This window comes from Siphateles boraxobius, unplaced genomic scaffold (assembly GCF_051911475.1).
Source record: "Siphateles boraxobius isolate OS27281-9 unplaced genomic scaffold, OSU_SipBor_1 204, whole genome shotgun sequence".
Taxonomy (NCBI): Eukaryota; Metazoa; Chordata; class Actinopteri; order Cypriniformes; family Leuciscidae; genus Siphateles; species Siphateles boraxobius.
This window is the reverse complement of record NW_027508816.1, coordinates 2213696-2232618: the sequence shown is the minus strand read 5'-3', so window position 1 is coordinate 2232618 and position 18923 is coordinate 2213696. Positions and strand designations below refer to the sequence as shown.

General features: G+C 41.5%; 2 protein-coding genes and 1 long non-coding RNA gene across 4 annotated transcripts; all 3 read left to right on the top strand.

Moving 5' to 3' along the window:
* On the top strand, positions 1–2359 carry LOC143745434 (zona pellucida sperm-binding protein 3-like). Its single transcript, XM_077237531.1, has 8 exons — positions 1–558; positions 1070–1188; positions 1266–1369; positions 1448–1625; positions 1765–1882; positions 1964–2046; positions 2129–2220; positions 2289–2359. The coding sequence occupies exons 1-8, from the start codon at positions 16–18 to the stop codon at positions 2357–2359; spliced, it is 1308 nt and encodes a 435-aa protein (XP_077093646.1). The 5' UTR covers positions 1–15.
* Positions 2360–5300: 2941 nt separating this feature from the next.
* Positions 5301–5787, top strand: LOC143745423 (uncharacterized). The gene is made up of 3 exons (XR_013205989.1): positions 5301–5494; positions 5578–5631; positions 5716–5787. It is a non-coding gene; the product is annotated as an uncharacterized LOC143745423 (long non-coding RNA).
* A 6918-nt stretch (positions 5788–12705) lies between these two features.
* LOC143745481 (interferon alpha-inducible protein 27, mitochondrial-like) lies at positions 12706–17858 on the top strand. 2 transcript variants are annotated; one of them, XM_077237605.1, is made up of 4 exons: positions 12706–12709; positions 15049–15078; positions 17427–17588; positions 17714–17858. In XM_077237605.1, exons 2-4 carry the CDS (start codon positions 15054–15056, stop codon positions 17797–17799), a joined length of 273 nt encoding a protein of 90 aa, XP_077093720.1. In that variant the 5' UTR covers positions 12706–12709; positions 15049–15053; the 3' UTR covers positions 17800–17858. The 2 variants fall into 2 exon arrangements, with proteins under 2 accessions (XP_077093720.1, XP_077093719.1); XM_077237604.1 differs by lacking the exon at positions 12706–12709 and adding an exon at positions 14846–14960.
* The last annotated feature ends 1065 nt before the right edge of the window (positions 17859–18923 follow it).

Genomic DNA, 18923 nt, shown 5'->3' with positions numbered 1-18923 from the left:
TCAAAGTTTGTTAGGATGGGGTTTCTGAAAGTTGTTTTAGTGTTGGCTGCTGCAATTCTTGCATTTGATCTGCCTGATGTCTTTGGAAGTTTGAGCTATAGTCCAAGAAGCATGGGGCCAAAATCAGATCCAGCTTCCAGAAGTCCTGCCCTTTCTCCTCTAGGGCTCTGGAACCCTTTGCAAGTGGCTTCTCAATTTCAGAGTCCTTTGGGTCCTGACTCCAAAAGCCCTTTGCAGGATCCTTTTGGCCTTCAGGAGAAGCAGCTGTTGCAGGGTCCAGTGAAGCCTTTGGATTGGAGGTATCCCATCGTTCCCGAGGTGCAGAGCGAGTTGGCGGTGGACTTCCAGTTGAGGCAACCCGTGACTCCCAGCAGCGTAGCGGTTCAATGTGGCGAGAACCGGGTTCTCGTAGAAGTCCAGCAGGACTTTTTCAGCAATGGTCAGTTGATCCAGCCAACTGGTCTGTCTCTAGGTGGATGTCCTGTTGTTGGTCAGGATCCTGGGTCAAGAGTGCTCATCTTTGAGTATGAATTACAGGACTGCAACAGCGTGCTGATGGTAAGAACAGATACATATTAATGGGTTATTTGTTGTGGCAGAGGACCTTCAAGGAAAGTCAGTTCACTTTGTTTTACAATGCCAGGGCAGCTAAGACCAAGTTCTATCTATTTGAATGGGTAAATCCTGAGTGTTCAAGTTCCTTGCCTTTAAATAACCTTTCATCCAACATCTCATGTAAACTATCCCATAAGTGGTATGAAAGGAGCTTAAGAAACCAGAACAACAAATCTTGTGCCTTAATAGTGTTAAAGGTAGTTTTACCCTGGAACAGCAAAATGTGCATGTTCAATCGTTAATGCATGTCTCAGATGTTGATCTATGGCAACACCGGAGCTTCTGAGGGCAGCTATTACTAGTAGCAATTTACTAATTGTCGACTTGCTCTTCAGGAATTCCACCATATTGCACTGTGCACCTTCCATTTATAGCAATATGAGTGCATGGTCTTGGTGTATGTAAAGTCTTTGGGATGACCCTCTTGGTAACCACAATTTTTTTTTTTTTACAGATGAATGAGGATGAGCTTGTCTACACCTTCTCTCTTACCTACACCCCTGAGGCGCTTGCAGGTACTCCGATTACCCGGACCGATGGTGCAATTGTTGGTGTTCAATGTCATTATCAAAGGTAGGAGATCTCTGGGACCTTCTGCACTTTCTCGTGTAACTGGGAGACCATTTAATGGGTACTTTCATGAACTGCAGGCTCCAAAATGTAAGCAGTGATGCCTTGAGGCCAACATGGGTCCCTTATGCCTCAACAGAGGCTGGTGAAGAAGTCTTGCTGTTCTCCCTGAAGATCATGATGGGTTGGTACAGGTTTCTTCAATAAAATAAGCCTTTACCCTTGCAATTGTGTCTGTGCCTAAAGTGTTTGTTTTGTGTAGATGATTGGACCTATCAGAAGCCTTCATACTCCTATTTCCTGGGTGGCGTTATTAACATCGAGGCATCTGTGAAGCAGTACAATCATGTGCCTCTCCGTGTGTTTGTGGACCGCTGTGTGGCCACTGAAGTACCTGATGTGAACTCCCTTCCGAGATATTCCTTCATTGAGAATCACGGGTAGGGTCATGGCCCTTGATGCAGTAGGACTGTTTTTAAGTTGCCTTTTGTAACCACTTTGGCATCGGTAAGGTCTAGTTCCTGGATGTTCTACAGTTGACATTCATGAGTTGCTCTTTGTGGTTTTGTTTGTCGTCAGGTGCTTTGTGGATGCCAAAACTACAGCTTCCAGCTCCCGCTTCATGCCTCGTTCCCAGGTTGACAAGATCCAGTTCCAGCTGGAGGCGTTTATGTTCCAGGAGGGCAACAGTCCTTCTGTATGTACTACAAATGTCATGTTCACTTGACTTCTTCTCCTGTCTGCTTTGGTTTTGTGACTTGTCTGTCATCCTTTACAGATCTACATAACATGTATTCTGAAGGCAACCATTGCTTCTGCACCTAGTGACACTCAGCACAAATCCTGTTCTTTTGCCAATGGGTACGTGAGGCTTTATTTGGATGGAGTGGGGGGTTAGGTTGACTTCTCATGTTGAAGGTTTCATGTCTTTGTTTTGGTGCAGGTGGTTTGCTGCTGATGGAAATGACCAAGTTTGTGGTTGCTGTGACTCAACATGTGGTCCTGATAGTGAATTTGCTGCTTCTCCTTATGGAGGTTGGTAGCTTTTGCTCTTTCTATGGTTGCTTTTGATTCAAGTGCTCTAAATTGGCTTTCTTCTCTAGGCATTCAGTGGGAAGGCAAGGCCTCACTTGGTCCTGTAACGGTTCAAGGGCAAAAGAGAGGTTCTCAATAAAACTGACAAATCAATCCTTTGTTGTATCTGACTTGTCATTTTGCTGTGTGTCTGGTTCAACTGCTTTTGACTTTGAAAGTGCCTCATTCTGCCAATGTGGTGAAACTGATAGTTGTCCCGTATTTCACTTTATCCATAGGGAGGTGTTACTTCAAGAACAATATGGTTGCATTCTATATAGGACTTGAAGTTTTAAATGATAAGCCTTTTAAATGCCGCTAATGAAAGCTCAAGGCTATGCTTTTGAAGCCATTAGTTTGTTGCAATTTGTGGTTACACTTCGATAGTTAAAAAGTTACTTATAGTAGAATGTCTAAAGTGGACTATCAAAATGGTGTTACCCAATTGTTTAAAATTTTCTGGTAAAAATCCTTACCACAGAGGCATTTATATAGCGCTTTCATTTGTGCTACTGTAAAAAAAAAACATAAGGAAATCATTGTAACTTTATTATGCTGGGCCCTTTTGAACTGTCTGATGCAGGTGTGTCCATTCGGAGGCTGCGTCCTCCAGAGGGCAGAAATCGAGGCCGTTTGTTTCAATGTGGCGTGACTAAGATGTCCCAATTCAAGGCTGCATTCGAAGGCCGATTGTGACAAATGCTACCCCTATTCAAAAACGACTTCAAATGCACCCTTCGTGTCCACGTGAAATTTAAGGATTCACGCACCCTTTCAGTTCCTCTTTATTTTTGTTGTATGTGTGGTAGAGCAAATAAAGTTTATCCATGAGGATTTTAAAATGATCAGTAACTCCCAATTTCTTTGTGTCACTCGTCTATGAGCCTTATAATGCCCACCAGGGAACAGGGCCTGCAGTCAAGATTCTTCCCCCACTTTAACATCCAAACATCAGTTCCATCAGTTATGACAATCAGCTGTTTGGAGAGGAATTCCTTTGTAAAGAAACCATTCCCTCTGTACTTGTAGTCTTGTGGTGAAAATCTAGTTTTTAATGTGCTTTAAGACAAACCATGTGCCAATTCACAAGTCAACACCATTGATGAGTATTTTCTCCTAACTACAGTGAACCAAATACAGTCTAAAAAACATGATTTGAAATCGCTGGTGTTTCTGACATGTCAAACCAACATGTAACCAATCAGTTCAGATCTGCTCTGAGAGAGCATAGCAAAATGCTAATGAGCATTTTTATCATTTTATTTGAGAAAAACCATTGTCAAATACACTCTGAAACAGGTCTAAACTACAACTCATCAAAATACAAGTTCTGTCACAGCTATTCTGGTTATTCTTGGTTTGGTGACAAAGCCGTGACATTTCTGGGGCCTATACCATGAAGCCGGTTTAGGTGGCTAGCCAGGTATGTTTCAGTTTAGTTTGCGTCAACCCTGGGTTTTAGGGACCATGAAAGTGGTTTGGCTTTTAGCAGTGTTCATCGCCATAGTAACTTACGCTCTACGGCTAACCTGGTCCGGGGCAGGTTATGTTCTAGGTAAGAGGTTGCAAACTGAACTTGGACTAATCAGCTGTGAGCAAAGTGACACATGCCTGATGCGATAAAGTCACTCCACCTGTTTCTACTCCAAATTAAAGGTCACTACATAGCAAATGATTTTTAAAGACAAAATCGTCTAGTTTTTATAATAAATTTGTATGATTTAGATATTATTTAGGCCTATGTAATTATTATACCCTTAATCAATCACAGATGTACAATTTTAGTTCAATTATTATTACGCAGTTTAAATGAATAAATATATAAAGGTAATATAAATACACTTTAGCATCAATAGATGAAGCTATAAAATAACTACATGTGTGTTAAATGTTCAATTCTCTCTATACCTTTATCAGCTGTATAAAATAACTTCACAGCTTTTACTTGCACTGATATACAGTAGCGAGACTTTTTCTTTTAGTTGTCCTCTTTCATAGACAGCCGTTTTCTTCTTGCTGTGTAAATTTGTTTAAATTCTTACTATTTTAATACATTTATTTAATAAGTGAATTGCGGTGCTTCTCTCGCGAGAAATTAATCTCTGTTTCACTCTTTCTCAACATGTGATTGGCCGTCAGGATCAAAGCCTGAGTTGACAGAGAAAGTTGATGATCAGCATAATGGTACCAACAAAGCCTGGTTGGATTGGTTTGGTTTTGTCAACTCTAAACTAATCCTGTAACCCTGAGTTTGTTCAACTACCATCGTGGTACAGGCCCCTGGGGCCTGAGTTGACAAAACCGAACCGATGCAATCAGGCTTTATTGGTACCATGACGCAGCTCATCAACTTTCTCTGTCAACTCAGGCTTTGAACTTAACTTATGATTAATCCACGAGCGCGTGCACATAAAAGAGTGACGTCGGCACTGAACAACCAATCGCGTTCAAAATGGATAGAGCGAGAGCTATATATTTTTCCGCGCAGGAGCAAGAGATAATTATTCAAAAATATGAAGAATATAAAAGTGTTTTTCAAGCACGCAGTAACACTGTATCTGCTGCCAAAGCAAGAGAAGATTCTTGGAGGAAGATTGCTGATTGCGTTAATGCGTAAGTTAAACAATTAATGTAAAATGATGTAATCATATTAAAAATGTATTAAATGCTAAAATAAACATGTGTGTATTCGTGTTGATATACATGCATGCATGCATACTGTACAATCGTGTGTGTAGATGTATGTAAAATGTGAATGTATAGGCTATTCCTAAGAAAGATTGATATTCATATATTTTTAGATGCAACCCCAACTCCAAACGTTCTTGGCAGCAGATCAAGACAAAATATAAAAATATAATTCAAAGTGGTGAGTATTTACCACAACCTTTTATTATTTTTGTGAACATTTATTCATAAAAACTTGTTTGCAGCAAACAGAAAAAAATGTGAAATCAGGAAAACTGGGGGAGGGCCACCTCCTCAAAATTACACTGTGGCCGAGGAGTTGGCGCTGAGTAATAATAAGGGACAGCCGATTATGGATGGCATTGCAAGTGCTGTACAGTCTGACCCTGGTGCTGGCTCCTCGAAGCAAGTGACACTGGGTATGTGTGTGCAATGCATTACTAATGTTTTAAAAAGGGTTAAATTTGGCTGACTCTGTTCTGCAGTAGGGGGAAATACAGTGTCCCTGTTGAAGCCAGCACACATGCACACAGTCTCCCACACAGAGGTCAGTATATGCAGCAGACAGAACACCATGAACATAGCCTGCTTTATAACAGTTATGCTTTATATTTGCCTTTTATTTATTAGGGTGAACCAAATGATGAAGACACTCTGTCTGTGTGTTCTGAGACAGTTGCTGAGGTGAATGCACTGGGCTTTTTATTACGGCACACATTTGAATGTCATAATTAAGTGACTGGCCCTTACACATCTCTTTTATTGTAGGATTTTTCACAACCTGCCCCAGAAACTGAAGCCTCTACTTCAATGGGCTACAGAAGGAATGTGAACAAGGTAATGCTTTAAACCCTTGACATAAATTACAGTCAGTCCTATGTTTGTAGATAGTCATGCCACTTTTTGTGATTTGATCATCTCGATCATCTCGATCTTGACCCTGGTTTTACTGAGGGCCACATTGAAGCGGTTTTGTGGCCCTGTCTGGGGGTCAGGATAGGGCGTTAGCAAAAAACCTCTGGCATGCATAACCTCTATCTCCTACCAACAGGTCATCAAAAAGCCCTGTCATAGAACAGAAAAGGGGAAAAATGTGTAAGTTTTGCCATTAAAATAAAAAATGTAAAGTGTACTGTACCAAATTTAATTTGCCTTCCTCAAAGCGCTGACACAAAATAGACTCACGGAAAATGCGTGAGTCATGCACTGAGCCAGGCCATTTGGAATCCAAGCTTGTGATCATGCATTCATGATCAAAGGACTTTCTGTTCACATAATCTGCCTCATGTTCTCCTAGAGCTGTGGAGATTGCAACATGTGTGCAGTCTATTGCTCCTATGACTCTAGGGAATCCTATCATAGGAATTAAACATATATATTTAAAACATTTCTTAACAGGTAGCTACTGCAGACTATTGTATAATAGATTTCTAAGTGTGAATTTTTTTTTTTTTTTGAAAAAAAAAAAATTTGTGTGAAAGGCTACATTTGTTCATGTGATGTCACCCTATCAATATATCTTACCGGCAATTTTATAAAAGCCCTCTTTTATGGACATGGTGGATAAATGTCCAGGGAACACAATGAAGCTATTTATGTACCCCTGCAGAGCGAGGACCACCTTGCGAATTGTTCGACAGACCGTGTTTTTCCCTAGATTCTCTGCATCACCGACCGCATACAAGTATGTACCACTTGCAAAAAACCGCAACGCAATACATACCATTTGCGGTACAGTAAGTGCATGGCTTCGACGAGTCACATTTGTTATGTGCGGCTCAAGAAGTTCGCAAAGATAAGACATTCCTTCCGCGGAAAATCTGTATCTTTCATACAAGTAAATATCAGGAAAGTCAAAGGGATTTTGTCTGTCCCTAAAAACTCTTTCTCTACGAAGTGCTCGTCTAACAATTTGCGCGGAGATGTCCACGGGATTTGGGAGAAAAGTTGAAGCCATTGCAACAGAGAACAGACGCTGGGAATCAGTTACCTCACCTATATGTTTCTTTGCTCACAGCTGATTGGTCAAACTTCAGTCTGAGCTCTCGAATCCAGAACTTAACCTGCCCCGGAGCAGGCTAGCCGTGCAGCGTAAGATACCATGGCAACGAACACCGATTAAAGCCGAGCTGCTTTCATAGTACCTAAAACCCAGAGTTGGCGGAAACTAAGCTGAAACATAGCTGGCTAGCCATCTAAACCGGCTTCATGGTACAGGCCCCTGGTCTTGTGTTTGTGTATGGTATTGTTTACTGTGAGTTTATGGCTGTCATGAGTTCTCTGTGTGTCATATGCTCTTGTGGATTGTCTAGCCCCTCCCACCTTGTTACCTCGTTATTGGATTAATGGTTTCACATAGGTTCCCTCGTTACCCTCTTTGTTTGCTTTCCTATTTAGTCTCCCTGTGTTTGCTGTCTTGTGCTCATTCATTGTTAATGCTATGGGTGTTGAGTTGTGTGTAGTTCTGTGCCTGCCATGTCATATTCCTGGATTTATTATTTAGTTCTTGAGTTCTTCACCTCTGCACTTGAGTCCTCAGACTATTCTCCGCAACCGCCCCGTGACAGAATGAACCAGCCAATTTGAGGACTCAGCGGAGAGAGAGACTGGAAGCCATGATGTCTGGTTCCAGCAGTAGGGGGATTCGTATTCCTTCCCCTACTACCCAGGAGGAGAGGAGAGAAGGATTGGGACCTCCTATGACATTATTTGAGCTCTTCACTATAGGTGCTTGTGAGACTGCAGAGAGGAGGGCTGCCAGAGGTCAAGTTGGAGGAATCGGGTGTACTGTTTTCCGAAACCCCGTTCTAACACCACCAGGGAGGCCAGGCCATCTGGTAGAGAAAATTTTGAGGGAACCCGTCTCGCCAGATTCTCTGCAACCCAGGGAGGTCGGAGGAGAGGAGATGGTCGAGAGGACTCTCGACGCCATTCTCCGCTTCAACTTGGGTTGATCCCAGAACCAGTGGTCCTGAGCCCGGTGGTCCCTAGCCCAGTGGTCCAGGAGGACTCAACACCGGTCAAGAAAGAGCGGTCTACGATCTCTGGCCTGTTGCCAGTGGTGACAGACGAGACGGTTGTATCTCCGCGCGGTCGGAGGCGGAGGAGGAAGAGAGCTGCCCGGTCATCGGGTCATGTGGTTTCTGAGATCTCGTATCCTGTGGTGTCTGAGCTCCCGGCTATGGCCAGGGAGAGAGTTAATGTCACTTCGGCGTAATTAGAGACTGTTCACGTCCCGTCTGCCGGGCCGGAGATCGTTCCAGAGCCAGTGTTTCTGAAACTGATTCTCGGGGCCTCTGAAACGTTATTGGGCTACTTCGAGCATCTGGCCAGAATCCTGGATGTGCTTTTCAGACCCGTCATGCCCGCCGTTGTTCCTGAGCCGGAGCCAGCGGCGTCTGTCCCTGAGCCGGAGCCAGCGGCGTCTGTCCCTGAGCCGGAGCCAGCGGCGTCTGTCCCTGAGCCGGAGCCAGCGGCGTCCAGACGGCATCTGTTCTCCAGACAAGATGGTCACCGCTGAGCTGTTCCTGTACCTGATCCGGTGTCGGAGCTTGTCAATGAGCCGGTGTCGGTTCCCGAGCCGGAGCCAGCGGCGTCTGTTCTCCAGACAAGATGGCCACCGCTGAGCTGTTCCTGTACCTGATCTGGTGTCGGAGCTTGTCCCTGAGCCGGTGTCGGTTCCTGAACCGGCGTCTCCGCCCTGACCAAGTGTCGAGGTGTCCATGAGCAAGACACCTAACCCTAGCTGCTCCCGACGAGCTGGATGGGGACCTGCATGGCTGACACCGCCGTCGGTTTATGAATGAGTGAGTGAATGGGTGAATGTGAGGCAATGTGTAAAGCGCTTTGGTGACCATTGGGTCTGTGAAAGCGCTATATAAATGCAGTCCATTTACCATAGATTTCTTTCTAGAGCCTGACGCTCAAGCTTCAGATAGCTCTTATGCCCGGCCTACGTCTGAAATTTTCCTGAGTACATCGCTCCCTTAAGGTCTGTTTTGTGTTTTTCATACAGGCTCAATAGCTGGCCTAGGCTATACTAGGGATAGAGGAGGAGTTCTGCTGAAGAATTTCTGCCACTGCCCTTTCACTATGTGAGTTTAGTCTGTTTAGCATCCCTAGATGACAGCCTCCTAATAGGGAATCATTCGGCCAAGGCCCGTCCCCTTCTCTGTATTCGGGGGTGAGAAGAGTAATGCAGGTTGGTGTAGAGGCATGATTGATAAAGACCTAGGGTTAGGCCTCCAATAAGGCCTCCCCAGTACAATGGGTCTTTTTGGGCAGGATTAGGCCGCCTTTCGCTCTGCGAAGAGATTGTTTTTGGTTTGCCCGACCCCGCCATGCAGAGCTAGCATATGGACTTGGGCCTCCAGAGTAGGCTCCACTCAGCTCGCTGAGCTACTGCTCAAGCGATGGGTTGAAGGTGGTTGGCTTGCAAGCAAGCCCCACTCCCCTAGGCTGGGCGCAGAAAAATTTCTGTCACCTCTAAAGCCCTGTTAAATTATCAGGGGCAGGTGGTTGGTACTCCCCTGTTGATACAGGGTAGTTCTGAGTACTCCACTTTCAGCTCTGTATAATTCTACCTCATACCACTATGGCTTGGGCCGAGCGGAAAGTTCTAACCTTCACCTTATTTTGGTTATGAAGTACGCTCCCTTACTCCCCTGAAGTTAGCCAGAGCATTGCCATGAGCTGACGCCCATGCGTATAGATGGTAGGCCCCTCAATCTGGGGCCTCCATTGAGGCAGGGTGGCGTATGTTGTACTCCCCTTGCTCCCCTTGGTCCATGGCAGTCAACTTAACAGGCCGCTCCGAGACTGAGCCCCAGGACTGGGCAGCTGGTCTTAGCAGGCCACCCTGGGACTGACACCCAGAGTCGGGGTTATTAGCAACCAGTTTTTAAGCTTGCTATCAGGTAGTAGGCCTCACCAGGACTATAGTTAGTAGAATGTCTAAAGTGGACTACAAAATGGATAGATGTGAGACGGGTGAAACGTACGTGCTCGGCCAGATTCGGCTCGAAGTCGTTCATATTCGGATGCGGAGCCGCGCGGAAAGTTACAAAAAATGCCGTGCACACTGCCACACGATGACGTCAGCTTGTGAACTATCTGTTTCACCTGTACTCCCTGTTATCTCTGTCGCGGCCAAGGAGGCCGAATATGAACTCTTGAGTTTCCTGTCACAGCCAAGGAAGCTGATGTTGAACTCTCTGAACTCCCTGTTACAACCATTAAAGCTTTCAATAATCTCTCTGTGCTCTATGTTTCAGTTTTGGTCATGGTTCCATGCTCCACTGTGTAGTGATAATACATATGACACTGAAGCTTCAAAGCACGTATTGAGTTCGCAGCGCAATTCATCATGAAGCTCCGTGGCGGAGCGCGTATTGTTTTCAGAGAAACACATGATCAACGAAAAACGAAGCCTCACTTTCTTTCCAATCACGTGAATGTTTCACTTTGCATGTCGGAATGTTTAAACCCGGACCACTACGCTACAGGTTTTTGGAAGTTTAAGTCCATTTACTAACATTTTTTTTTTGTAAATCGGCCGTTCTACAAAAATGGGTGACATTTACTTGTTGTAACTTCAAAATTAAACTTTATTTTTTTATCTTTTTTTAACACTTAATCTAATACTACACATATTTAACTATTCAACTATAGATATGGGTACGCTGGCGCGTTCTGGCTGCCGCTTCGCTCTCTGAACAGACATTGTGATGCGGTGCATTTTATTTATGTATGCTGGGAATTTGCTTCTCTTGGCGCTGGCCTGGTGGCCTTCTTTGAACTTTGTGGACTCACAGATAGGCCTATCTGGAGCTGGTGCTGATGAGGCTTCAATAAATATGGCCTTACAGTACACCTCCTGCCAGCTGTTATCCCTGATACCATCCCAGTTTTGAACTGCCGTCAAAGGATTAGAAGACTGTCTTACTCTGGTGTTGATTTTACTAACTTATCAGCTCTTCTGTCTGAGTGGCATCCCTGTGATACTGTGACGGCAAGCCCTTTAAAAAGCCACATTACTTAATTCTGGGCGACATTGATATACATGTAGATCAGAAAGCCTGTGCCATGGCCCAGGATTTCCTATCACTCTTGGACAGTTTTAATCTTTCTCAGTTTGTAAACGTCCCTACTCATTGTAAAGGTCATACATCAGATTTAGTTATTGCAAATTATTATTTTCTCTCTAATTTCTCTGTTGTGGATGTTGGACTTTCTGACCATCTAGCTATCTTCTTTAACATTGAGATACTTCATTCCAGTAGAGAGACTACACAAACTATTTCATTCCGAAAATGGCAATCAATTGATCACGCTACTTTTGTAAATTCGATTGTCAATTCTTTAGATGTTATGTCCTCTGCTCCTCTTGAGGATAAACTTTTAGTATTTAACAATGTTCTTACAGCCAACTTGGACATCTTTGCACCCTAAAAACACGTAACGTCGCATTTGTTCAGTCAGCCCCCTGGTATAATGATGATTTGCATTTACAGAAGGCTGCATGTCATAAATTGGAGCTTAAATGGCGTTCCTCTGGTTTAAATGTGTTTCACCAAGCTGGAAAAACTGCTTGACATACTACAGAGCAGCTATTGAAACTGCAAGATCTGCATTATTCTCATATATTATTGAAAATAATCAAAACAATTCTAGACAGCTCTTTCATACAATTAACAGTCTACTTAATGCAGATGGTGTCAGTTCTTTGACTTCATTTGATTGGTTGTGTAAATAGTTTCTCAAATCTTTCAGTGAAAAAATTAACAATGTTCGCACAAATATTTGTACTTCTTTTGGGTCTGCTGATCGTACAGCTTTTCTGGCACTCCCTTCTCCAAATTTACTATATTACAATCTGAGATGCTCTGCAAGCATGTTTCTCGTATGAAAACTTCCACTTGCATACTTGATGCTATGCCTTGTAGCCTGTTTAAATCTTGCATTGGTCCTTTAAGTCCCTCAGTTCTTGCTATAATCAATCACTCTTTGTCATCTCAGTGCCAGCAGAACTTAAAACTGCTGCTGTCACTCCCTTTAAAAAAAAGCAAAATTCTGATATGAAAATTCTTTCAAATTATCGTCCAATCTCTAATCTTTCATTCCTGGCTAAAATCTTGGAGGGTGTGGTTGCGGCCCAATTAAACAAATACTTAACTGAAAATAATCGATTTGAGCCTCATCAACCTGGGTTTCGGGAATTACACAGCACTGAGACTCCGTTGGTTAAAGTCACTAATGACTTACTTATAGCCTCCGACTCCAGCTCCATGTACCTTCTCATTCTCTTGGATCTTAGTTCAGCCTTTGATATTATTGAACATGCACTGTTACTTAATCGTCTTGAAAAAGTATTTGGTTTGTCAGAGATAGTTCTTGGCTGGTTCAAGTCCTATTTTACTGACTGCAGTCAATTTGTTTTTATGGGTGGCTATAGGTCCAAAGTTGGTTCTGTTCATACTGGCGTCCCACAAGGGTCAGTATTGGGTCCCTTACTTTTTAGTATGTATATCTATCCACTTGGTCATCTATTAAAATCTCTTGACCTTAACTATCACTTTTATGCTGATGATACGCAGATTCATATCCATTGAAGACCGGGTCAGCAAATGGATGTTGTGCATCTTTCCAACTGTATTGCTGAGATCAAGATTTGGATGTCTAATAATTTTCTGTCTTTAAATGGCTCTAAAACAGAAATTATGCACCTTGGCTCTCCTCATCAACTGCGAAAGGCTGGGTCTCTCACTCTGTGGGTTGATGATGGGGTTGATGATGTTGCCTTGGAGTTTCAAAGCAAATTAAAAAATCTTGTCATTTCACTGTCATTTGAGCCTTTTGTGCAGAATACGGTTAAGACATTCTTTTATCACTTCAGAAATATAGCACGTTTACGTCCTATGTTGTCTTTCTCAGTTGCTGAGAGGTTGATAAACTCTTTTGTCTTTTCACGTATTTCTGTAATGGTCTCCTAGCTGGGGTATCTAAATCATCAATAGACAAACTGCAATATCTGCCAAATTCGGCTGCTAGAGTATTGTCTGGGGTCAGGGATAGGGATAGGGATCATATTACCCCTGTCTTGGAGTCTTTGCACTGGCTCCCTGTCAGGCAACGCAGTGATTTTAAAATCCTTATGCTGGCATATAAGCCTTTGCATAATCTGTCTCCTCAGTACTTGACTTTAACTCTGAGCACATTGAAAAAGAGAATTCTTTATGATATGAGATAAAGAAATTACATTTGTGTAAGACTGCCACTCACCAGTCAGGGTTAGATAACAGCATTTTTCCAAAGGCGTAACACTTTCACAATGATTCATTAAAGGACCTCCTCCAGGACCTCCTCCTCCTCCTCCTTTTGTCTTTGTGTCACGGGTTGTGTGGTTCAAGACAAACACACAATGAAGAAGGAGTTTAACAACGCAGATACCAACTCAAATAAGCAGCCAATACACAATGATGAGACCCGACATTGAAACTCAAACAGAACTGAACTTAAGTAGAGAAAATGAGACACACGCACACGCACACACACACGCACACACACACACACACACACACACACACACACGTTTATTCCACACATGAACTCTTCAAGCTGATTTATTTCATTTGTCTCCTGGCTGAAGAACTGTGCTAATGATCAAATCCAGGTGATTGGAACAAAATACTGAGGAGGACTTTTACTTTCTGAACCTGGACTTTACACTTCTGCACACACACACCTGACATGATGATGACATCACATGAATGACCATGAACACTAAGGCGGGAACGGTGTAAAACACAAACACCACATTGGTCAAGTCAAGTCATCCTCATTTATATAGCGCTTTTAACAATGTAGATTGTTTCAAAGCAGCTTTACAGAGATAAACATATAATTTAAGGTAACAGAGATTGGTTTTGTTTTATAGTGGTTCTTGAATAATGTTTTTTCCAGCTAAAGTTAGTTTTGATTGATTCACTTCTGTTGAAATGGTCATTTGTTATTAAATTATAAAAAGTAAATAAAGTGTAACTCAATCTAAACCAGGTGTAGGTTGTTGGTTGTTGTGTTTTTCAACAACATTTCATTAGTTGTCGTGTTTTTCAACAGATGATATATTGTGGTTTACCTTTTTTTTCTCAAAATGGATGAGGAAAATATAACACCTTCAAAATCTGTGCAGCTTGTCAAAAAATAAATAAAAAGAAAAAAGAAAGGAAAAACGTTAAACGAAGGAAGGCTGTTGGAGTTTCCAATACTGACAAAAAAAAGAATGTTAGTCTGTTTATCTGAATAAATAAAATTAGACATAAAATCACTATTTCATGGTCAGAAGCTGGCTCATTGACAAATGACAATAACAAAGATGACACTATTAATAAAATAATTTTATAAATACAATTTATTAACATGTAAAATAATTTTACCTCAAACAAATTAGGAAAGGTGGTTGAATCCAAAAAGCTCTAAACTGCAGCTCTAAAAGAATAAGTTAAATATAGGCCTACACAAATAAAATGTTTAGGACATTGCAACTGTGTCTGGAAAAAAAGCATCAGCAGCGATTTGATGTTTTTGATCGATTTGATGTTTTTGAACGATTTACTGTTTTTGATTGATTTGATGTTTTTGAACGATTTGATATTTTTGATTGATTTGATGTTTTTGTTCGATTTGATGTTTCTGATTTATTTGATGTTTTTTTATCGATTTTAATTTTTTGATTAATTTCATGTTTTTTTATCGATTTGATGTTTTTGATTGATTTGATGTTTTTGAACTTTAAAAGATTTGATGTTTCTGAACTGTAAAACTGGCTTAACTGCAAGGTCAAGATTGTTACTGTTTTAAACGGTTCAGTTCACTAAAAAGAACCGGTTCAAAAGAATGATTCTTTCCCGAACTGGACATCACTACAAGTTTCGTTTCTCGAAAAGCCTCGCCCAGAGGAGTTTTATCCCAATCTCACACACACACGAGCTCATTTCGAGAGAAGATGGGTCTCTGTAAGTACCTTATCATATCACTGCAGAATATTAATGTTTGTTTATCAGCATTACATTAATCTAATCCTTATTTTCTCTTCTATATTAGTAACGATGCTAGCAATTGGCGGTGGTGCAGGTAAAATCTAACAAACAAACCAACAACATCTATAATTAAAAAATTATTGAAATAGTCATAAATTTTTAGAGGTATATATAAAACAATCTTACGATGTTCATCATTTGAGAGCGGGGAACAACGTAACGCTTTTTGACTGAGTTTAGACTTTAGTTTGACTTACTGAGTTTGTGTAAACTACTTAGGGTTCAGAGTATTTATTTTTTCCCCACATTAATTTCCCACATGTCTAGTACAATTATGTGGTTTTGTTTCATTAATATAGTGTATATTTTTTTTCTTGATTAACCTCGAAAGAATGGAAGTGACATGTGACAACATCTAGGCCATGACAGATTAAAATGCTATCTGATCTAATCAAAATAATAATCGAGACAAACTCAAATCTTTTCTCAATAAAATACAATTATTAACATTTTCATATAAAATTCATTTTTAACATTTTCATAATTTCTGAACACTGACTCAGTCTTTATATCGCGTTTTTAGGGGCTCATTGTGACGCAGTGACAACATGCCCCCCCTGAGCAACTGGGCTCTAAAACCGGCGAGTCTTCTGCTGTTAGATCAGCATTAAACAACTATCTCAGCTGTTAAATAACAGATTGGAGATTAAAATAATAGCGGATTTGTTTCATTTAAAATTTTAAATAAAAAGACATGAAAAATGAACATAAGAAATTTTATTTTGCTATGGATAGCCTAAATAAATGTTCAGTGATATCTTCCAAAGATTTCTGCATTTTGTTGCAATTTTTTCTCTACATAGTGTTGTTTTGGCAACTAGTAACTGCACTAAGTTTCGTCATGGTGGCATGTGTGGAAGTATTTAAAACAAGTGTGTGACAACTATGGCGACACGAGTAATTGTCCTCTTAATCATCAGGAATGAGCGGTGAGAGGAAGTAAAGTAGACATGTGACCATGTTTATTTTAGTACCACACTACAAAAATAATCGTGTACAACCCAGTATACCCTGAGGAGATTACTTGTGACATTAGAACAAAATATATGGATATGAGAACATGTATACAAATTAACGATCTCTTAAATATTTTCTAATTTTATTAAACATTTTTACTGAAGTTACTTTAAGTTTCGTGAAAATTTGTATTAAACATGGACCTTTATGTTCACTAAAACTGCTTATTATGCTATTGTAGGCTCATTTTGTAAATATATAAGCAACTAATTTAGACGTGCAAACTGTGTGCCGTTGTGATGAGACTTTCGTGCTCGGACAGATCCGCCTCGAAGTCGTTCATCTTTGGACCCGGAGCTGCGCGCTTGCTTTTGCTGCATGCACCTTCTCGCTCGTGCGGATGTGGCCAGTATAAACTTAGCTTTACCGTGCGTTCACACCGCCGCCGGTGAGAGCGGCAAAATTCGCTCTCTCCGCCCTGCTAGCGACGCCGTAGAAAGATTCGTGGATGCTCTGACGTAGATCGAATGCTTGGTATTTTTAAAGCTTTATTTAAAGGGGCCGCAAAGCAAACAAGCATGTCGATCGTTATTTTTGCAGAAAATTGATTGTTGGAAAGAACTTAACAATTATAGTGACATGTTTGCTAACGAAAAAAAACAATTAAAAGCCATTTGTGTGGTGTGGCTTTTGTGTTCATGGTTAAGTGCTATTCTAATTTGCATTCCCACTGAAAAAGTGTAATAGCACGAAAATCTTGCCTATAAATAGTGTTGCGCACCTTCATAATCAAATTCAAATGATCAACCTCGCCTCTATTTTGCTTGGGAAATAATGTGGTTAAGTTTACAGAATGCGTTCTCTGGAATCCTCTCAAACGTAGCACTTCTACATTCCGATTCGTTGCCGCCATATATATAGTAAAGTTGACATAAAGTTGACCTGATTTCAACTCTCCTCGCCGCTCTCACCGTCCAAGACGCGCCACGCCGCCCTCGCCGGAGCTCGCCGCCGGCTCTCATTAAAAATGAATGACTTCCGGCCACTTTGACGCTCTTGCCGGCGCACTGTGTGAACGCACTGTTGCAGTGCGTATCATATGCACGTAAAACTCCTTTTTTGCATATAAATTGCACGATAAATACAAATCGTGCTATAGATACGCATTTTCACAAGATCGTGTTGTAGCGGCTGCTCCGGCGGTTCTGGCGACCGTGGGCTTCACCAGTGCCGGTGTTGGGCCGAATTACGACTCCCTGACAAATTATTATCCCCCTTGTTGAAGTCAGAACCTGATTGCCCAATCCTAACCCCTCTCCAACAACTAATCCTAAATCTACCAATGCTAGGGGGGTAATAAGTGTGCGTGTGTGTGTGTGTGTGTGTGTGTGTGTGTGCGTGTGTGTGTGTGTGTGTGTGTTGGAGCCGGTGCAGTGGTGGCTGCTCCGGCAGTTCTGGCGGCCGTGGGCTTCACCAGTGCCGGGATCGCCGTGGGCTCGTACGCCGCCTCGATGATGAGCGCGGCCGCAGTGGCGAACGGAGGAGGAGTCGCTGCCGGGTCGCTGGTTGCAGTCCTTCAAGCCGCTGGTAATGCAAACGTCACGATTGTGGAAGATGACCTATAGTAAAGTCAATAATTCATTTGATAACTTAATTTTCCTAATGAGTTGGTCTCTGAAACGCATGTTGTGTGTGTGTGTGTGTGTGTGCAGGTGCCGCTGGGATCCCGGTTGCGGCTCAGGCGGCTGTGGGCGCGACAGGAGCCGGTGTGGGGGCAGTTCTGGCCATCCTCGTCTAAGCCGAGGCACTGAAACATTCTGTTCAATACACAAATAAAATACTCTTTGTTATCGCACAGTCTGACTCTTGTGCTTTTGTAATAATGACTTTTGTCAGCGTCTCTTTACTTCGCTCTTCTTACATAAAGACAAGTGTGTGTGTGTCCAGTGTGTGTGTGTTCAGAAATAGGAATAAGGGACTAAACAGTACAGAAATACAGCAATTGTAATATTACACCAATTTATTACAAAGGTTTTTTTTTAAATGCAAATATATTTTTTAAAATTTTCACAATATACTAAAATGGCCACAAAAAATATATATACTTTTAAAATATATTTCAAAGTATACTTACGTTTTTAGCCAGTTATTGTATATTTGAAAAAATATATCCAAAAAAATATAATATATATTTTTAAAAGTGTAAAAAAAATATCTTGCCCAGCATATATTTCATTATGAGAAAAAACATTTACATATGCTACATTTAAATAATATTCAGCAATGAACATACTTTACAATGTTCAAAAAACAAACAAATGATGTTTAACAAAATTCGGGAGGAGCACGTTCAAATAATCAATCCAATTAACTTGTCATCAGCAATCATCATGACTATCGCATCAGCATGAGCGGAAGCATAATATATATATATATATATATATATATATATATATATATATATATATATATATATATATACACTCAGTTGATACACCTACATACCTTGACAGTTTTTCAGCATCCCTCCACCCCGACACGTCACTCTCGGCTGGTTCCTTCCACAGACAGGAATACGGGGGAGTACTCTGGGTTTGGGCCAAATACAGAGCCCGGAGCCCTCTCCTCGGACAGCATGCAAAATATCCATACCCATTGATTCTATCTGACTTATTTGTAAGTGTGAACTCGTGAAACAAATAACATCATCAACAAAGGCACTCTACCAAACTGCACACATGGTTGAACGGTTTGAGGAACATGACACAGAGTTCAGGGTTTGTCTAGGCAGGTGGTTTTAATGTTGTGGCTGTGAATCTGATATATTGACATGATGAGTTCTCTTTTTTGCTTTTCTTTCAGAAAGTACTGCATCCTATCAAATACACACACGCACACACTATCAAATACACACACGCACAC

Excerpts from the sequence above, each read along its gene's own strand:
- LOC143745434 (XM_077237531.1), top strand. The coding sequence starts at position 16 with ATGGGGTTTCTGAAAGTTGTTTTAGTGTTGGCTGCTGCAATTCTTGCA. Across the intron at positions 559-1,069 it reads ACTGCAACAGCGTGCTGATG|ATGAATGAGGATGAGCTTGT; the intron begins GTAAGAACAGAT and ends TTTTTTTTACAG. Across the intron at positions 2,221-2,288 it reads TGCTGCTTCTCCTTATGGAG|GCATTCAGTGGGAAGGCAAG; the intron begins GTTGGTAGCTTT and ends TTTCTTCTCTAG.
- LOC143745481 (XM_077237604.1), top strand. Across the intron at positions 15,079-17,426 it reads AGCAATTGGCGGTGGTGCAG|CCGGTGCAGTGGTGGCTGCT; the intron begins GTAAAATCTAAC and ends TGTGTGTTGGAG. Across the intron at positions 17,589-17,713 it reads TGCAGTCCTTCAAGCCGCTG|GTGCCGCTGGGATCCCGGTT; the intron begins GTAATGCAAACG and ends GTGTGTGTGCAG.